The following is a 21,870-nucleotide window of genomic DNA, read 5'->3' on the forward strand; positions in this document are numbered from 1 at the left end:
GATCTTTGTCCTCATGTGCAGTTGCAAACCGTAGTCTGGCTTTTTTATGGCGGTTTTGGAGCAGTGGCTTCTTCCTTGCTGAGCGGCCTTTCAGGTTATGTCGATATAGGACTCGTTTTACTGTGGATATAGATACTTTTGTACCTGTTTCCTCCAGCATCTTCACAAGGTCCTTTGCTGTTGTTCTGGGATTGATTTGCACTTTTCGCTCCAAAGTACGTTCATCTCTAGGAGACAGAACGTGTCTCCATCCTGAGCGGTATGACGGCTGCGTGGTCCCATGGTGTTTATACTTGCATACTATTGTTTGTACAGATGAACGTGGTACCTTCAGGCGTTTGGAAATTGCTCCCAAGGATGAACCAGACTTGTGGAGGTCTACAATTTTTTTTCTGAGGTCTTGGCTGATTTCTTTTGATTTCCCCATGATTTCAAGCAAAGAGGCACTGAGTTTGAAGGTAGGCCTTGAAATACATCCACAGGTACACCTCCAATTGACTCAAATGATGTCAATTAGCCTATCAGAAACTTCGAAAGCCATGACATCATTTTCTGGAATTTTCCAAGCTGTTTATAGGTACAGTCAACTTAGTGAATGTAAACTTCTGACCCACTGGAATTGTGATACAGTGAATTATAAGTGAAATAATCTGTCTGTAAACAATTGTTGGAAAAATTACTTGTGTCATGCACAAAGTAGATGTCCTAGCCGACCTGCCCAAACTATAGTTTGTTAACAAGACATTTGTGGAGTGGTTGAAAAACAAGTTTTAATGACTCCAACCTAAGTGTATGTAAACTTCCGACTTCAACAGTATATATTACCGTTAGGATATTACCATAAGTATTTATACACTCAGTGGCCAGTTTATTTGGTACACCAACTTGTTTACAAATGGCTTGCTCCTACAGACCGTGAGTCATGTGGCCGTGGCTTGCTATATAAAGCAGGCAGACAGGCATCTAGGTATTCAGTTACTGTTCAATTGAACGTTAGATTGGGAAAAACGAGTGACCTAAGCTACTTTGAGCATTGTATGATTGTCGGTACCAGGCGTGCCGGTTCCAGTATCTCAGAAACGTCCGGCCTCCTGGGCTTTTCACGCACGACAGTGTCTAAGGTTTACCGAGAATGGTGCGACAAACAAAAAACATCCAGTCAGCGGCAGTCTTGTGGGCGAAAACAGCTAGTTGATGAGAGAGGTCGAAGTGGAATGGCAAGTATCGTGCAAGCTAACAGGCGGGCCACAAACAGGCAAATAATGGCGCAGTACAACAGTGGTGTGCAGAACAGCATCTCGGAACGCACAACTTGTCGGTCCTTGTCACGGATGGTCTATTGCAGTAGACGACCACACCGTGTTCCACTCCTATCAGCTAAAAACTAGAAGAATGTGAATGCGATCACCAACAGTGGACAATTGAGGAGTGGAAAAACATTGCCTGGTCCGACGAATTCAGTTCCTCTTGCGTGATGTTGATGGCAGAGTCAGGATTTGGCCTAAGCAGCATGAATCCATGGCCCCATCCTGCCTGGTGTCAACGGTATAGGCTGGTAGCGGTGGTGTAATAGTGAGGAATGTTTTCCTGGCACACGTTAGGTCCCTTGATACCAATTGAGCAATGTTTGAACGCCACACCTTGTAGAATCCATGCCCGAAATAATTCAGGCTGTTCTGGAGGGAAAGGGGGATCCGACCCGGTACTCGATGGCTGTACTTAATGAACTGGCTGCTGAGTATATATTCCTGCTACCAGTCACTTTTCAGCCTTGATTACATGTACAGTGAGCTCAAAAAATATTGGGGACAGTGACACATTTGTTGTTTTGGCTCGGTACTCCAGCACTTTTGATTTGAAATAATACAGCAATTTCAGAAATTACAGCACTTTTTGTACATAGTCCCCCCCATTTTAGAGGACAAAAGTATTGGGAAAAATTCAATTACAGTATATGTGTAGTAAAGTAGTCCAACAGTTTAGTATTTGGTACCATATTCCTAGCAGGCAATGATTACATCAAGCTTGTGGCTACAAACTTGTTGGATGCATTTGCTGTTTGTTTTGGTTGTGTTTCAGATTATTTTATGCCCAATAGAAATGAATGCTAAATAATGTATTGCCATTTTTTTACTTTTATTGGAAATAAGAATAGAATATGTTTCTAAACACTTCTACATTAATGTGGATGTTACCATGATTATGGATAGTCCTAAATTAATTGTGAATAATGATGAGTGAGAAAGTTACAGATGCACAAATATCATACCCCCCCCCCCCCCCCCCTCCTCCAAAAGAGAATGCTAACATCCCCTGTTAATGTAATGGTGAGCGGTTAGCATGTCTTGAGGTTATGATATTTGTGTGTACTTGTGAGTATGGTCCTCGGAGGGGCCAACCCAGCAAACATGCCCACATCGTGCCAATGCGGGCTACAATATTGGCCCCATATTGGCTGCAAACATTGGGCAATTGCGCCTTTGCTCATCGGTTCCACATTTGCCCCTAAGGCATTTGCCCAATGTGGCCCAGTGTGGGAAACCCATATCTGGTGAGGGCAGCCCTCACTTTGTCTGAAATAAGCCTATCTTTTCTCAGCAAACATGCCCACATTGGCACGATGTGGGCCCAATGCAGGCTAAAATGTTAGCCCCATGTAGGCTGCCCACATTGTGACGAACTGTGGGCTAGCCTGTGTTGGGCTGTTATAGGCTAGCCTGTGTTGGGGTGGTGTGGGCTTTGTGTGGGCTAGCCTTTGTTGGGCTTGGTGTGGGCTGGCCCTCCTTGGGCTGGTGTGGGCTAGCATGTGTTGGGCTGTGGTAGGCTAGCACGTGTGGGGCTGGTGTGGGCTTGGGGTGGGCTAGCCCGTGTTGGGCTTGGGGTGGGCTAGCCCATGTTGGGCTTGGGGTGGGCTAGCCCGTGTTGGGCTTGGGGTGGGCTGACCCATGTTGGGCTGGTGTAGACTAGCCCATGTTGGGCTGATGTGGAATTGGTGTGGGCTAGCCCGTGTCGGGCTGGTGTGGGCTTGGTGTGGGCTAGCCCATGCTAGCCTAGCCCGTGTTGGGTTGATGTGAGAATGATGTGGGATTGTTGTGGGCTAGCCCGTGCTGGGCTAGTGTGGGCTTGGTGTGGGCTAGCCCGTGCCCACCTTCCCCACCGAATACCCACATGGGGCCAATGGGGTCATGTTTACTGGGAAGTGATTACACTGTGAACAAAACATTAGGAACACCTTCCTAATATTTAGTTTCCCCCCCTTTTGCCCCTCAGAACAGCCTCAATTTGTCGGGGCATGGACTCTATAAGGTGTTCAAAGCGTTCCACATGGATGCTGGCCCATGTTGACTACAATGGTTCCCACAGTTGTGTCAAGTTGGCTGGATGTCCTTTGGGTGGTGGACCATTCTTGATACATAAGGGAAACTTTTGAGAATGAAAACCCCAGTAGCGTTGCAGTTCTTGACACAGTCAAACTGGTGTGCCTGGCACCTACTACCATACCCCGTTCAAAGGCACTTAAGTATTTTGTCTTGCCCATTCACCCTCTGACTGGCACACACACAATCCATGTCTCAATTGTCTCAAGGCTTGAAAATATATGTTTGACCTGTTTCATCCTCTTCATCTTGTGCATGACACAAGTAATTTTTCCAACAATTGTTTACAGACAGATTATTTCACTTATAATTCACTGTATCACAATTCCAGTGAGTTAGAAGTTTCCATACACTAAGTTGACTGTGACTTTAAACTGCTTGAAAAATTCCAGAAAATGATGTCATGGCTTTAGAAGCTTCTGATAGGCTAATTGACATCATTTGAGTCAATTGGAAGTGTACCTGTGGATATATTTCAAGGCCTACCTTCAAACTCAGTGCCTCTTTGCTTGACATCATGGGAAAATCAAAAGAAATCAGCCAGGACCTCAGAAAAAAATTTGTAGACCTCCACAAGTCTGGTTCATCCTTGGGAGCAATTTCCAAACGCCAGAAGGTACGACGTTCATCTGTAGAAACAATAGTGCCCAAGTATAAACACCATGGGACCACGCAGCCGTCATACCGCTCAGGAAGGAGACACGTTCTGTCTCCTAGAGATGAATGTACTTTGGTGCGAAAAGTGCAAATCAATCCCAGAACAACAGCAAAGGACCTTGTGAAGATGCTGGAGGAAACAAGTACAAAAGTATCTATATCCACAGTAAAACGAGTCCTATATCGACATAACCTGAAAGGCCGCTCAGCAAAGAAGAAGCCACTGCTCTAAAACCGCCATAAAAAAGCCAGACTACGGTTTGCAACTGCACATGGGGACAAAGATTGTACTTTTTGGAGAAATGTCCTCTGGTCTGATGAAACAAAAATAGAACTGTTTGGCCATAATGACCATCATTATGTTTGGAGGAATAAGGGGATGCTTGCATGCCGAAGAACGCCATCCCAACCGTGAAGCACAGGGGTGGCAGCATCATGCTCTGGGGGTGCTTTGCTACAGGAAGGATTGGTGCACTTCACAAAATAGATGGCATCATGAGGAAGGAAAATTATGTGGATATATTGAAGCAACATCTCAAGACATCAGTCAGGAAGTTAAAGCTTGGTCGCAAATGGGTCTTCCAAATGGACAATTACCCCAAGCATACTTCCAAAGTTGTGGCAAAATGGCTTAAGGACAACAAAGTCAAGGTATTGGAGTGGCCATCACAAAGCCCTGACCTCAATCCTATAGAAAATGTGTGGGCAGAACTGAAAAAGCGTGTGCGAGCAAGGAGGCCTACAAACCTGACTCCGTTACACCAGCTCTGTCAGGAGGAATGGGCCAAAATTCACCCAACTTATTGTGGGAAGCTTGTGGAAGGCTACCCGAAACGTTTGATCTAAGTTAAACAATTTAAAGGCAATGCTACCAAATACTAATTGAGTGTATGTAAACTTCTGACCCACTGGTAATGTGATGAAATAAATAAAAGCTGAAATAAATCATTCTCTATACTATTATTCTGGCATTTCACATTCTTAAAATAAAGTGGTGATCCTAACTGACCTAAGACAGGGAATTTTTACTAGGATTAAATGTCAGGAATTGTGAAAGGACTGAGTTTAAATGTATTTGGCTAAGGTGTATGTAAACTTCCGACTTCAACTGTATATGTACCTGTTTAACCTCCTGTTAGACAGATTCGATTTGGTTTCTCAATGGGAGGTTGTGCAGTCTTGCCCTCTACCTGTGTCCGTTCAGATAGGACATGTTAATCCTGACACAGAGGCTATTTCTTTTGGGCTATCGCTCATGTATATTTGGGAAATCTACTTGTATATTGTGTATGATATGGCACTTCACCATTGGATCAACAAGACCTGTAAATAAATCTACACTCTGAGCATGTCAACCTGCTTGCCTTCTGCTGATTTCATGCCCTTACGACTGCTACAAGGTCCCTATTTTCAATTACATAATCAACATGTTTTGTAGACAAAATAATGAAAGGGCTGTCTGGTAGCCTCAATAAATAGACATCGTTTTGTAGTTGTATATCTATTTTTTTTTACTTGACTTGCTCTTAGAATGCACGACTTGGAATTGACTCGAGACTTGACCCTGTCGTTTCTCTTTGCTTATTTGAACTGTTCTTGCCATAATATGGACTTGGTCTTTTACCAAATAGGGCTATCTTCTGTATACCCCCCTTACCTTGTCACAACACAACTGATTTGGCTCAAACGCATTAAGACGAACTGTGGGCTAGCCTGTGTTGGGCTGTTATAGGCTAGCCTGTGTTGGGGTGGTGTGGGCTTTGTGTGGGCTAGCCTTTGTTGGGCTTGGTGTGGGCTGGCCCTCCTTGGGCTGGTGTGGGCTAGCATGTGTTGGGCTGTGGTAGGCTAGCACGTGTGGGGCTGGTGTGGGCTTGGGGTGGGCTAGCCCGTGTTGGGCTTGGGGTGGGCTAGCCCATGTTGGGCTTGGGGTGGGCTAGCCCGTGTTGGGCTTGGGGTGGGCTGACCCATGTTGGGCTGGTGTAGACTAGCCCATGTTGGGCTGATGTGGAATTGGTGTGGGCTAGCCCGTGTCGGGCTGGTGTGGGCTTGGTGTGGGCTAGCCCATGCTAGCCTAGCCCGTGTTGGGTTGATGTGAGAATGATGTGGGATTGTTGTGACCCTGTCGTTTCTCTTTGCTTATTTGAACTGTTCTTGCCATAATATGGACTTGGTCTTTTACCAAATAGGGCTATCTTCTGTATACCCCCCTTACCTTGTCACAACACAACTGATTTGGCTCAAACGCATTAAGAAGGAACGAAATTCCACAAATGAACTTTTAAGAAGGCACACCTGTTAATTGAAATGCATTCTAGGTGACTACCTCATGAAGCTGGTTGAGAGAATGCCAAGAGTGTGCAAAGCTGTCATCAAGGCAAAGGGTGGCTATTTGAAGAATCTTAAATATAAAATATATTTTGATTTGTTTAACACTTTTTTGGTTACTACTTGATTCCATGTGTGTTATTTAATAGTTTTGATGTCTTCACTATTATGATATATTACTTAAAACTATGTGTAGGCAGGTTACTTAGGATTCAAACCTTCTCAAACAGCCTAATTCATGTTATTTCAAACAGAATATAACGTTGTTAAAAAAGATGCCTAAATTGGTCATGCGTAAGTGGACAATTGAAAGCATTTAAGTGTGTTTGGTAAAAATGATAGACCTTTCAAATGTTTTATGCAACATTATTGGCAAGTAAATTGATGCCTACTGTGCCAAAGTGATTTAGAGTGTGTGGATATAATGGTAATATTATCAAAATCCCACTTTTAAACCATTGTAATGTATGATTCAGTGCAAAATGCCTATCACACTATTCAAACAATCGGAATTGGTAAAAATGTATATATATATATATATGAATGCCAACATATTAGGCAAGAATTAAGAGTAGGCACAGTGATCGTGTCAGGCAAAAATTATATCAAACGTTTTACCATTGCAACATTTGGTGTACAGTCAAATTCACCGTGATTGTCTGAAACGTGCTATACATTTCACAGCTGGTGAAGCCTCATCGCGATTGGTTATTCCCCATCATTTGCATCAGGTCCATGAGCGTCATCACTATCTTTCCTTTGCGGTACCTCAAACTGTCGTGAATACCAGCTGAGAAACATCATCCTAAAACCTACTCTGAGCTGGGAGTTTTTTTGTTGTTGTCTTAAAACTGGTTTTAACAGGGTTCCTAGGACCTTTTCTAATATGTTTTGTGGATACAGGCCCTGGTCTCTCCTTCGTTCTAGCAAGATGCACACAGTAGTACACACCACAACACTCAGTGCCACTTGCTTGCCTCTCCACGAACCCAAAGGCTCTTTTAAGAGACACCTAATAAATTAAAATAAGTGTGTGTGTGTCGGGAGGGGGTTGTCAAAACAATTTAACTAAAGAGTGGTCAAAATATCTCCTCCAAGAGGCGAACCTACAATGTTCTGATCCACAGGCGGGAACTCTAACCATTATACGATGAATCCTGTTCTTAACACCTTGACTTCAACAGACCATTTAAATGTCTGGAAGTGTTTGTTCCAAATGATTTTCTTCATTCACTCAGTAATGATAGCATGTTTATTTATCTTGCTTTGTTAAAATATAATAGTCTAAAACAGTTGATTTGTTGACAACAGACTAATTTAATCAAGTAGTTAACCAAGTTAGCATTTCATTTTCTTTTGACTGTACGCTATTGCAACCTGATCTCATAGCATTTTGTATTATTCTGTAAGTAAATCCGAGACACTCCATTTAGTATGATATGTTATGTTTCGTATGGTATGTATTAATTTGTGGATGTCCATCATCCATTTCGTATGATCTGTTAGGAATTACAATTCGTATGATATGTTACGAATTGCAATTCATATGATATGTAACAAATAAAAATGTGTACAATATGTTACGAATTTCCAATACGTATGATATGTTACGAATTCCAATTTGTTGTTGCTAATGTTTGCTAGGTGGCTAACATTAGCTAGACTAGGGGCTAGAGTTAAGGTTAGGGTTAGGTCTAGTCTATGAGACCAGGCTGGCACACGGATTGTCCAGCAAGCAGTAATTCTGAATGATGATGTTGTTTTACCATGGTGCACCATGTATTTGTATTTATTAGGGATCCCCATTAGCAGCTGCCAAGGCAGCAGTTACTCGTCCTGGGGTCCAAACACATTAAGGCACAAACATCACACATAAAACAAAAGATAAAACAGTACATCATATAACATTATTACACCACTACATATCTACAGTGGGGGCAAAAAGTATTTAGTCAGCCACCAATTGTGCAAGTTCTCCCACTTAAAAAGATGAGAGAGGCCTGTAATTTTCCCATAGGTACACGTCAACTATGACAGACAAAATGAGAATTTTTTTCCCAGAAAATCACATTGTAGGATTTTTAATGAATTTATTTGCAAATTATGGTGGAAAATAAGTATTTGGTCAATAACAAAAGTTTCTCAATACTTTGTTATATACCCTTTGTTGGCAATGACACAGGTCAAACGTTTTCTGTAAGTCTTCACAAGGTTTTCACACACTGTTGCTGGTATTTTGGCCCATTCCTCCATGCAGATCTCCTCTAGAGCAGTGATGTTTTGGGGCTGTCGCTGGGCAACACGGACTTTCAACTCCCTCCAAAGATTTTCTATGGGGTTGAGATCTGGAGACTGGCTAGGCCACTCCAGGACCTTGAAATGCTTCTTACGAAGCCACTCCTTCGTTGCCCGGGTGGTGTGTTTGGGATCATTGTCATGCTGAAAGACCCAGCCATGTTTCATCTTCAATGCCCTTGCTGATGGAAGGAGGTTTTCACTCAAAATCTCACGATACATGGCCCCATTCATTCTTTCCTTTACACGGATCAGTCGTCCTGGTCCCTTTGCAGAAAAACAGCCCCAAAGCATGATGTTTCCACCCCCATGCTTCACAGCAGGATTTGAGTCCCTGGCGGCATAGTGTGTTACTGATGGTAGGCTTTGTTAATTTGGTCCCAGCTCTCTGCAGGTCATTCACTAGGTCCCCCCGTGTGGTTCTGGGATTTTTGCTCACCGTTCTTGTGATCATTTTGACCCAACGGGGTGAGATCTTGCGTGGAGCCCCAGATCGAGGGAGATTATCAGTGGTCTTGTATGTCTTCCATTTCATAATAATTGCTCCCACAGTTGATTTATTCAAACCAAGCTGCTTACCTATTGCAGATTCAGTCTTCCCAATCTGGTGCAGGTCTACAATTTTGTTTCTGGTGTCCTTTGACAGCTCTTTGGTCTTGGCCATAGTGGAGTTTGGAGTGTGACTGTTTGAGGTTGTGGACAGGTGTCTTTTATACTGATAACAAGTTCAAACAGGTGCCATTAATACAGGTAACGAGTGGAGGACAGAGGAGCCTCTTAAAGAAGAAGTTACAGGTCTGTGAGAGCCAGAAATCTTGTTTGTTTGTAGGTGACCAAATACTTATTTTCCACCATAATTTGCAAATAAATTCATTAAAAATCCTACAATGTGATTTTCTGAATTTTTTCTCTCAATTTGTCTGTCATAGTTGACGTGTACCTATGATGAAAATTACAGGCCTCTCTCATCTTTTTAAGTGGGAGAACTTGCCCAATTGGTGGCTGAATAAATACTTTTTTTCCCCACTGTACAATACAAAATGTATAATAAGACCATACAACAATATTACAATGTACATGTGTTTAGAGTGTGTGTGCTAGCGATTGTGTGTGTGTGTGTCTCTTCAAAGTAGCCGCTGTTCCATAAGGTGTATTTTTTCTAATCAGATTTTTAAAAATCTGATTCTACTGCTTGCATCAGTTACCTGATGTGGAATAGAGTTCCATGTAGTCATGGCTCGATGTAGTACTGTGCACCTCCCATAGTCTGTTCTGGACTTGGGGATTGTGAAGAGACCTCTGGTGGCATGTATTGTGGGGTATGCTTGGGTGTCCGAGCTGTGTGCTAGTGGTTTAAATATACAGCTCGGTGCATTCAGTTGTCAACACTTCTTACAAAAACAAGTAGTGATGAAGTCAATCTCTCCTCCATTTTGAGCCATGAGAGATTTACATGCATATTAATGTTAGCTCTCCGTGTACATTTAAGGGCCAGCCGTGCTGCCCTGTTCTGAGCCAATTGTAATTTTCCTAAGTCCCTCTTTGTGGCACCAGACCACACGACTGAACAGTAGCCCCATGACTACTTTTTACTTTTGCATGTCGACTTCAGATTTTCTGTGAATACACTGAAAAGTAACATCACACTGTGTTGATCAGTCAGCACAAATTTGGATTATAAGAATGACAAGACAGCTGGAGAAAGAGCTTATGCCGGAGCTGGAATTTATTCTACACATGTTTGAAACAACGATGCTGTCATTTGAGTCTGGTAAATGTAAGTAATGCTAGCTAGCATGCACAACTGAGGTTCAGTTTACATGTGCGTTTAGGGTTCAACCATTTACTAAACAGTGGGGAGAACAAGTATTTGATACACTGCCGATTTTGCAGGTTTTCCTACTTACAAAGCATGTAGAGGTCTGTAATTTTTATCATAGGTACACTTCAACTGTGAGAGACGGAATCTAAAACAAAAATCCAGAAAATCACATTGTATGATTTTTAAGTAATTAATTTGCATTTTATTGCATGACATAAGTATTTGATCACCTACCAACCAGTAAGAATTCCGGCTTCCACAGACCTGTTAGTTTTTCTTTAAGAAGCCCTCCTGTTCTCCACTCATTATCTGTATTAACTGCACCTGTTTGAACTCGTTACCTGTATAAAAGACCTGTCCACACACTCAACCAAACAGACTCCAACCTCTCCACAATGGCCAAGACCAGAGAGCTGTGTAAGGACATCAGGGATAAAATTGTAGACCTGCACAAGGCTGGGATGGGCTACAGGACAATAGGCAAGCAGCTTGGTGAGAAGGCAACAACTGAAGTTCAAGATCATGGTCATTCACCCTCGGTCTGGGGCTCCATGCAAGATCTCACCTCGTGGGGCATCAATGATCATGAGGAAGGTGAGGGATCAGCCCAGAACTACACGGCAGGACCTGGTCAATGACCTGAAGAGACCTGGGACCACAGTCTCAAAGAAAACCATTAGTAACACACTACGCCGTCATGGATTAAAATCCTGCAGCGCACGCAAGGTCCCCCTGTTCAAGCCAGCGCATGTCCAGGCCCGTCTGAAGTTTGCCAATGACCATCTGGATGATCCAGAGGAGGAATGGGAGAAGGTCATGTGGTCTGATGAGACAAAAATAGAGATTTTTGGTCTAAACTCCACTCGTCGTGTTTGGAGGAAGAAGAAGGATGAGTACAACCCCAAGAACACCATCCCAACCGTGAAGCATGGAGGTGGAAACATCATTCTTTGGGGATGCTTTTCTGCAAAGGGGACAGGACGACTGCACCGTATTGAGGGGAGGATGGATGGGGCCATGTATCATGAGATCTTGGCCAACAACCTCCTTCCCTCAGTAAGAGCATTGAAGATGGGTCGTGGCTGGGTCTTCCAGCATGACAACGACCCGAAACACACAGCCAGGGCAACTAAGGAGTGGCTCCGTAAGAAGCATCTCAAGGTCCTGGAGTTGCCTAGCCAGTCTCCAGACCTGAACCCAATAGAAAATCTTTGGAGGGAGCTGAAAGTCCGTATTGCCCAGCGACAGCCCCGAAACCTGAAGGATCTGGAGAAGGTCTGTATGGAGGAGTGGGCCAAAATCCCTGCTGCAGTGTGTGCAAACCTGGTCAAGACCTACAGGAAACGTATTATCTCTTTAATTGCAAACAAAGGTTTCTGTACCAAATATTAAGTTCTGCTTTTCTGATGTATCAAACACTTATGTCATGCAATAAAATGCAAATTAATTACTTAAAAATCATACAAAGTGATTTTCTGGAATTTTGTTTTAGATTCCGTCTCTCACAGTTGAAGTGTACCTATGCTAAAAATTACAGACCTCTACATGCTTTGTAAGTAGGAAAACCTGCAAAATCGGCAGTGTATCAAATACTTGTTCTCCCCACTGTTCATGTTGAATGGAGCCCAAACTGAAAAAGTGCCTTCAGTCTGTAGATCAGCTATTGCCTGGTTCACAGAGGAGGCAGAACAGTACAGCACAGTGTCATCAGCATAAACGTATACCGATTTTTTACTAAGGAACCAATATTGTTTATATACAGTGTGAAATAGACCCTTTAGGAACTCATTTTGTGACCTCTGGGAATTTTGATTTGACAGTCAGCAACTATACATTGAGATATATCCATAAGGTAATTTTTTGTGTCGAAAGCTTTAGATAGGTACATAAACAAGGCAGTACAGTGCTGTTGTTTTCTATCTAGAGAGCATACAATATCATTGACAACAAGGGACGCAGCTGAAATGGTACTATGTCCCTGTTTAATAAATCCAGATTAATATGTATTTAGGATACACTTCCTGGTTAAGATGGAGTGAAGTTGAGAGTTTAACAATGATTCTAATATTCTGGCCAAACAGGAAAGCTTTGATATGGAGCGGTAGTTGTTTAATTCGCTAGGGTAGTTTAGGTCACTTGCTTTTCAAAAAACTGATAACTAATACAATCTGTTTCCACTAGCATTCCTACATTCTCCAAACATGCTAGCCAAGAGATTTTGGCCATTGCTACATAACCAGCTAAAACATTTGAAAACAGTTTGGAGGAAACAATAACCCCTTGGGGAAGTAGAAAATAAGATAAAACTTCAACAACATAAAAGTCAACTATCACTTGATAATTTTTTCAGAACAGCATGTTTGATATAACTGATGTCCTCTCTGCACCAAAATAATGTCTGTGGCTTCCATAGTTATGTAATTTTGGTGCTTATATAGGTAAAGAATATGCTCCAATGGAGAAAATTGAGATGGGTGTACAGTGAGGGAAAAAGGTATTTGATCCCCTGCTGATTTTGTATGTTTGCCCACTGACAAAGAAATTATCAGTCTATAATTTTAATGGTAGGTTTATTTGAACAGTAAGAGACAGAATAACAACAAAAAAATCCAGAAAAACGCATGTCAAAAATCTTATAAATTGATTTGCATTTTAATGAGGGAAATAAGTATTTGACCCCCTCTCAATCAGAAATTTTTTTGTCTCCCTGTTGTCTTTTATACAGGTAACAAGCTGAGATTAGGAGCACACTCTTAAAGGGAGTGCTCATAATCTCAGATTTTTACCTGTATAAAAGACACCTGTCCACAGAAGCAATCAATCATTCAGATTGCAAACTCTCCACCATGGCCAAGACCAAAGAGCTCTCCAAGGACGTCAGGGACAAGATTGTAGACCTACACAGGCTGGAATGGGTTACAAGACCATCACCAAGCAGCTTGGTGAGAAGGTGACAATAGTTGGTGTGATTATTCGCAAATGGAAGAAACACAAAAGAACTGTCGATCTCCCTCGGCCTGGGGCTCCATGCAAGATCTCACCTCGTGGAGTTGCAATGATCATGAGAACGGTGAGGAATCAGCCCAGAACTACACGGGAGGATCTTGTCAATGATCTCAAGGCAGCTGGGACCATAGTCACCAAGAAAACAAATGGTAACACACTACGCCGTGAAGGACTGAAATCCTGCAGCGCCCACAAGGTCCCCCTGCTCAAGAAAGCACATATACATGCCCGTCTGAAGTTTGCCAATGAACATCTGAATGATTCAGAGGAGAACTGGCTGAAAGTGTTGTGGTCAGATGAGACCAAAATGGTGCTCTTTGGCATCAACTCAACTCGCCGTGTTTGGAGGAGGAGGAATGCTGCATATGACCCCAAGAACACCATCCCCACGTCAAACATGGAGGTGGAAACATTATGCTTTGGGGGTGTTTTCTGCAAAGGGGACAGGACAACTTCACCGCATCAAAGGGACGATGGACGGGGCCATGTACCGTCAAATCTTGGGTGAGAACCTCCTTCCCTCAGCCAGGGCATTGAAAATGGGTCGTGGATGGGTATTCCAGCGTGACAATGAACCAAAACACACGGCCAAGGCAACAAAGGAGTGGCTCAAGAAGAAGCACATTAAGGTCCTGGAGTGGCCTAGCCAGTCTCCAGACCTTAATCCCATAGAAAATCTGTGGAGGGAGCTGAAGGTTCGAGTTGCCAAACGTCAGCCTCGAAACCTTAATGACTTGGAGAAGATCTGCAAAGAGGAGTGGGACAAAATCCCTCCTGAGATGTGTGCAAACCTGGTGGCCAACTACAAGACACCACCAAGTACTAAGTAATGTTTTGCAGAGGGGTCAAATACTTATTTCCCTCATTAAATTGCAAATCAATTTATAACATTTTTTACATGCATTTTTCAGGATTTTTTTGTTGTTATTCTGTCTCTCACTGTTCAAATAAAACTATAGACTGATCATTTCTTTGTCAGTGAGCAAACGTACAAAATCAGCAGGGGATCAAATAGTTTTTTCCCTCACTGTAAATGTACTGAACAACATGCGCCCTCTCGACCCATACTTTCTGGTGGGGATGTAGAGCTTTCGTGATGGATGTCTAACGTCAATCAAAAAATGTGTTCAATATAACTAAATCACTGGTACACATAGATTTGTGTCATGATGTCTAAACCTGACTTTGTTTATGACTTCACCTCTTCACACACTCAGGTCCCTGTAGCATCCTGGTTTGACGACATGGCTGACACAGAGCTACTCGATCTCATCCCGTTCTTCGAGAGACTAAGCAAAGTGGACGATGTCTACGATATTCTCAAGCAGCAGAGGACTGCAAGCTAGTGTGTAATAAGACACCGGCAGCAACTTTTCACCACGGGGGGCCATGGAGGAGGCTGGTGGGCAACAGGCTTCAAGTTTCTTCCCACTAGAAGGACCAGCTAGTGTCTTTCAGTCGTCGTCACCCAGCGAATTCCATTCACACACAACGTGATATAGAGGCCACTCAATTTGGCACAGAGACAGAACTGGGAGGAACTACTTCATGGCAAACATTGAAAAGAGTGGTATGAGTAATTTTTTTTCACATTTGATGCAGTAATCCCCTCATAGTTACGACTTTTCCTCCTGAAGACAAGGTTGAGTAAAGCCCTTGTTCGTGGGACGGTGATCATTTAAGCAGGCAATAAAGTCATTTTTGCAAAGCAATCGGTGAATACAATATTAAATACTAAGGGTGTTTATCTGGAGATCAAGATAACTCAACCCATTCCCACGTTTGAATAAGTTTTACCCAAAATGCCCAAGTAAGGGCATACGTTACGACAATCATTTAAAGATTATTGTTTCCAAAAATGTCCTACTGTACCACAAGTGTATTGTTTTTGAATTTCAATCATTTTTCATCCCTCTTAACCGAACATTACTGTATATCAAGTGTCTTCAACATTAAATACCATTTTAGGAAATTATTCACTACAGCATGCACATTTGTGACTGTGTCAAGGATGTACGATTATCAACAAGGATGCACTATGTAGCAACACAGCACATCATCGTATTTTGAACATTGGAAAAGCTGTCACATGCACATGTGTATGTATGTGTTTGTATTTTTATTCCATGTCAGCTGATGTAAGATCAGCTTTGAAAAAGATACAGTAATAATGTTCACCCTAGTGAGATAGTCAGCATTTGAACAGCAATTAATTATTTACATTTACGTCATTTAGCAGACGTTCTTATCCAGAGTGACTTACAAATTGGTGCATTCACCTTATAGCCAGTGGGATAACCACTTTACAATTTTTTTTGTTTGTTTGTTTTTGTTTTTTTGGGGGGGTGGGTGGGGTAGGAAAGTGGGGGTTTAGAAGGATTACTTTATCCTATCCCAGGTGTTCCTTAAAGAGGTGGGGTTTCAAATGTCTCCGGAAGGTGGTGAGTGACTCCGCTGTCCTGGCGTCGTGAGGGAGCTTGTTCCACCATTGGGGTGCCAGTGCAGCGAACAGTTTTGACTGGGCTGAGCGGGAACTGTGCTTCAGCAGAGGTAGGGGAGCCAGCCGGCCAGAGGTGGATGAATGCAATGCCCTCGTTTGGGTGTAGGGACTGATCAGAGCCTGAAGGTACGGAGGTGCCGTTCCCCTCACAGCTCCATAGGCAAGCACCATGGTCTTGTAGCAGATGCGAGCTTCAACTGGAAGCCAGTGTAGTGTGCGGAGGAGCGGGGTGACGTGAGAGAACTTGAGAAGGTTGAACACCAGATGGGCTGCGGAATTCTGGATGAGTTGTAGGGGTCTAATGGCACAGGCAGGGAGCCAGGCCAACAGCGAGTTGCAGTAATCCAGACGGGAGATGACAAGTGCCTGGATTAGGACCTGTGCCGCTTCCTGTGTAAGGCAGGGTCGCACTCTCTGAATGTTGTAGAGCATGAACCTACAGGATCGGGTCACCGCCTTGATGTTAGCGGAGAACGACAGGGTGTTGTCCAGGGTCACGCCAAGGCTCTTCGCACTCTGGGAGGAGGACACAACGGAGTTGTCAACCGTGATAGCGAGATCATGGAACGGGCAGTCCTTCCCCGGGAGGAAGAGCAGCTCCGTCTTTCCAAGGTTCAGCTTGAGGTGGTGATCCGTCATCCATACTGATATGTCTGCCAGACATGCAGGGATGCGATTCGCCACCTGGTTATCAGAAGGGGGAAAGGAGAAGATTAGTTGTGTGTCGTCTGCGTAGCAATGATAGGAGAGGCCATGTGAGGATATGACAGAGCCAAGTGATTTGGTGTATAGCGAGAATAGGAGAGGGCCTAGAACTGAGCCCTGGGGGACACCAGTGGTGAGAGCACGTGGTGCGGAGACAGCTTCTCGCCACGCCACTTGGTAGGAGCGACCGGTCAGGTAGGACGCAATCCAAGAGTGAGCCGCGCCGGAGATGCCCAGCTCGGAGAGGGTGGAGAGGAGGATCTGATGGTTCACAGTATCAAAGGCAGCAGACAGGTCTAGAAGGACAAGAGCAGAAGAGAGAGAGTTCGCTTTAGCAGTGCGGAGAGCCTCCGTCACACAGAGAAGAGCAGTCTCAGTTGAATGACCAGTCTTGAAACCTGGTTATATCTAGTTATGCTCTTTTCATAATTAATCAAGAAAAAAAAAGAAAAAATTGAATCACATCAGTCAAACATTATGATGACACATTTATCCATTCTATCAGATACACTACCGTTCAAACGTTTGGGTTCAATTAGAAATGTCCTTGTTTTCGAAAGAAAAGCAATTTGGTGGTCCTCTGTAGCTCAGCTGTAGCTCAGTTGGTAGAGCACGGTGCTTGTAACGCCAAGGTAGTGGGTTCGATCCCACTATAATTTTTTGTCCATTAAAATAACGCCAAATTGATCAGAAATACAGTGTAGACATTGTTAATGTTGTAAATGGCTATTGTAGCTGGAAACGGCTGATTTTTAATGGAATATCTACCTAGGCGTACAGAGGCCCATTATCAGCAACCATCAGTCCTGTTCCAATGGCACATTGTGTTTGCTAATCCAAGTCTATCATTTTAAAAGGCTAATTGATCATTGGAAAACCCTTTTGCAATTATATTAGCACAGCTGAAAACTGTTGTGCTGATTAAAGAACCAATTAACTGGCCTTCTTGAGACTAGTTGAGTATCTGGAGTATCAGCAATTGTGGGTTTGATTACAGGCTCAAAATGGCCAGAAACAAATAACTTTCTTCTGAAACTCATCAGTCTATTCTTGTTCTGAGAAATGAAGGCTAGTCCATGCGAGAACTTGCCAAGAAACTGAAGATCTTGTACAATGCTGTGTACTACTCCCTTCACAGAACAGCACAAACTGGCTCTAACCAGAATAGAAAGAGGAGTGGGAGGCCCCGGTGCACAACTGAGCAAGAGGACAAATGCATTTGAGTGTCTAGTTTGAGAAAAGACGCCTCACAGGTCCTCAACTGGCAGCTTCATTAAATAGTACCCGTAAAACACCAGTCTCAATGTCAACAGTGAAGCGGCGACTCCGGGATGCTGACCTTCTAAGCAGAGTTGCAAAGAAAAAGTCCAGTGTCTGTGTTCTTTTGCCCATCTTAATCTTTTAGTCTTTTATTTTTTTTTGGCCAGTCTGAGATATGGCATTTTTTTTGGCAACTCTGCCTAGAAGGTCAGCATCCCGGAGTCACCTCTTCACTGTTGACGTAGAGACTGGTGTTTTGCGGGTACTATTTAATGAAGCTGCCAGTTGAGGACCTGTGAGGCACCTGTTTCTTAAACTAGACACTCTAATGTACAGTGAGGGAAAAAAGTATTTGATCCCCTGCTGATATTTTACGTTTGCCCACTGACAAAGAAATTATCAGTCTATCATTTTAATGTAGGTTTATTTGAACAGTGAGAGACAGAATAACAACAAAAAAATCCCAAAACAATTGACGCATGTCAAAAATGTTATAAATTGATTTGCATTTTAATGAGGGAAATAAGTATTTGACCCCCTCTCAATCAGAAAGATTTCTGGCTCCCAGGTGCCTTTTAAACAGGTAACGAGCTGAGATTAGGAGCACACTCTTAAAGGGAGCGCTCCTAATCTCAGCTTGTTACCTGTATAAAAGACACCTATCCACAAAAGCAATCAATCAATCAGATTCCAAACTCTCCACCATGGCCAAGACCAAAGAGCTCTCCAAGGATGTCAGGGACAAGATTGTAGACCTACATAAGGCTGGAATGGGCTACAACACCATCGCCAAGCAGCTTGGTGAGAAGGGGACAATAGTTGGTGCGATTATTTGCAAATGGAAGAAACACAAAATAACTGTCAATCTTCATTGGCCTGGGGCTCCATGCAAGATCTCACCTCGTTGTGTTGCAATGATCATGAGAACAGTGAGGAATCAGCCCAGAACTACACGGGAGGATCTTGTCAATGATCTCAAGGCAGCTGGGACCATAGTCACCAAGAAAACAATAGGTAACACACTATGCCGTGAAGGACTGAAATCCTGCAGCTCCCGCAAGGTCCCCCTGCTCAAGAAAGCACATATACATGCCCGTCTGAAGTTTGCCAATGAACATATGAATGATTCAGAGGAGAACTGGGTGAAAGTGTTGTGGTCAGATGAGACCAAAATGGAGCTCTTTGACATCAACTCAACTCACCGTGTTTGGAGGAGGAGGAATGCTGCCTATGACCCCAAGAACACCATCCCCACCGTCAAACATGGAGGTGGAAACATTATGCTTTGGGGGTGTTTTTCTGCTAAGGGGACAGGACAACTTCACCGCATCAAAGGGACAATGGACGGGGCCATGTACCGTCAAATCTTGGGTGAGAACCTCCTTCCCTCAGCCAGGGCATTGAAAATGGGTCGTGGATGGGTATTCCAGCATGACAATGACCCAAAACACACGGCCAAGGCAACAAAGGAGTGGCTCAAGAAGAAGCACATTAAGGTCCTGGAGTGGCCTAGCCAGTCTCCAGACCTTAATCACATAGAAAATCTGTGGAGGGAGCTGAAGGTTCGAGTTGCCAAACGTCAGCCTCGAAACCTTTATGACTTGGAGAAGATCTGCAAAGAGGAGTGGAACAAAATCCCTCCTGAGATGTGTGGAAACCTGGTGACCAACTACAATAAACATCTGACCTCTGTGATTGCCAACAAGGGTTTTGCCACCAAGTACTAAGTAATGTTTTGCAGAGGGGTCAAATACTTATTTCCCTCATTAAAATGCAAATCAATTTCTAACATTTTTGACACGCGTTTTTCTGGATTTTTTTGTTGTTATTCTGTCTCTCACTGTTTAAATAAACCTACCATTAAAATTATAGACTGATCATGTCTTTGTCAGTGGGCAAACGTACAAAATCAGCAGGGGATCAAATACTTTTTTCCCTCACTGTATATTACAAGCCCCATATTACTTGACAGAACCCGTTCTTCACAGTAGCTTGAATTTATGCCTCCAACAAAACAACTTAAAAATGTAAAAAACAATGTCTATACAATGGACACATGATGAAAAATACAAATGAAATTATGCAATTATAAGTAATGATAATAAAGACATTTGAATGATAATAAAGACAATTTAAAAAAAAATGTATATAGTTACAGTGGGGGAAAAAAGTATTTAGTCAGCCACCAATTGTGCAAGTTCTCCCACTTAAAAAGATGAAAGAGGCCTGTAATTTTCATCATAGGTACACGTCAACTATGACAGACAAATTGAGGAGAAAAAAATCCAGAAAATCACATTTTAGGATTTTTAATGAATTTATTTGCAAATTATGGTGGAAAATAAGTATTTGGTCACCTACAAACAAGCAAGATATCTGGCTCTCACAGACCTGTAACTTCTTCTTTAAGAGGCTCCTCTGTCCTCCACTCGTTACCTGTATTAATGGCACCTGTTTGAACTTGTTATCAGTATAAAAGACACCTGTCCACAACCTCAAACAGTCACACTCCAAACTCCACTATGGCCAAGACCAAAGAGCTGTCAAAGGACACCAGAAACAAAATTGTAGACCTGCACCAGGCTGGGAAGACTGAATCTGCAATATGTAAGCAGCTTGGTTTGAAGAAATCAACTGTGGGAGCAATTATTAGGAAATGGAAGACATACAAGACCACTGATAATCTCCCTCGATCTGGGGCTCCACGCAAGATCTCACCCCGTGGGGTCAAAATGATCACAAGAACGGTGAGCAAAAATCCCAGAACCACACGGGGGGACCTAGTGAATGACCTGCAGAGAGCTGGGACCAAAGTAACAAAGCCTACCATCAGTAACACACTATGCCGCCAGGGACTCAAATCCTGCAGTGCCAGACGTGTCCCCCTGCTTAAGCCAGTACATGTCCAGGCCCGTCTGAAGTTTGCTAGAGTGCATTTGGATGATCCAGAAAAGGATTGGGAGAATGTCATATGGTCAGACGAAACCAAAATATAACTTTTTGGTAAAAACTCAACTCGTCGTGTATGGAGGACAAAGAATGCTGAGTTGCATCCAAAGAACACCATACCTACTGTGAAGCATGGGGGTGGAAACATCATGCTTTGGGGCTGTTTTTCTGCAAAGGGACCAGGACGACTGATCCGTGTAAAGGAAAGAATGAATGGGGCCATGTATCGTGAGATTTTGAGTGAAAACCTCCTTCCATCAGCAAGGGCATTGAAGATGAAACGTGGCTGGGTCTTTCAGCATGACAATGATCCCAAACACACCACCCGGGCAACGAAGGAGTGGCTTCGTAAGAAGCATTTCAAGGTCCTGGAGTGGCCTAGCCAGTCTCCAGATCTCAACCCCATAGAAAATCTTTGGAGGGAGTTGAAAGTCCGTGTTGCCCAGCGACAGCCCCAAAACATCACTGCTCTAGAGGAGATCTGCATGGAGGAATGGGCCAAAATACCAGCAACAGTGTGTGAAAACCTTGTGAAGACTTACAGAAAACGTTTGACCTGTGTCATTGCCAACAAAGGGTATATAACAAAGTATTGAGAAACTTTTGTTATTGACCAAATACTTATTTTCCACCATAATTTGCAAATAAATTCATTAAAAATCCTACAATGTGATTTTTTAGATTTTTTTTCTAATTTTGTCTGTCATAGTTAACGTGTACCTATGATGAAAATTACAGGCCTCTCTCATCTTTTTAAGTGGGAGAACTTGCACAATTGGTGGCTGACTAAATACTTTTTTCCCCCACTGTATATTTGATAAAGTGAAAAAGAAATTGAATTTAGGATATGTGACGTTTTAAAGTTGGTCTTGTAGCTTAATTGGCCAAGGAGCAGGACCATTTTGAATAGCTACCTCTGCAATCCTGTGGTTCTCATTCAAACTCATGTTAATTTATTCACATTTTAAATGGTT

General features: G+C 43.0%; 1 protein-coding gene across 1 annotated transcript in view; it reads left to right on the top strand.

Moving 5' to 3' along the window:
• Window positions 1-14,828, top strand: part of LOC311129969 (carboxy-terminal domain RNA polymerase II polypeptide A small phosphatase 1-like) — a gene marked incomplete at both ends in the record, with an annotated part of 66,737 nt that extends 51,909 nt beyond the window's left edge. Inside the window, one exon of the mRNA XM_084162541.1 lies at window positions 14,700-14,828. Within this exon, the coding sequence (XP_084018667.1) occupies window positions 14,700-14,828 (129 nt within the window). The remainder of the gene's footprint in view (window positions 1-14,699) is intronic.
• Window positions 14,829-21,870: the final 7,042 nt, after the last annotated feature.

This window comes from Coregonus lavaretus, assembly GCF_964263955.1.
Source record: "Coregonus lavaretus genome assembly, chromosome: 5".
In the NCBI taxonomy this organism is placed as follows: Eukaryota; Metazoa; Chordata; class Actinopteri; order Salmoniformes; family Salmonidae; genus Coregonus; species Coregonus lavaretus.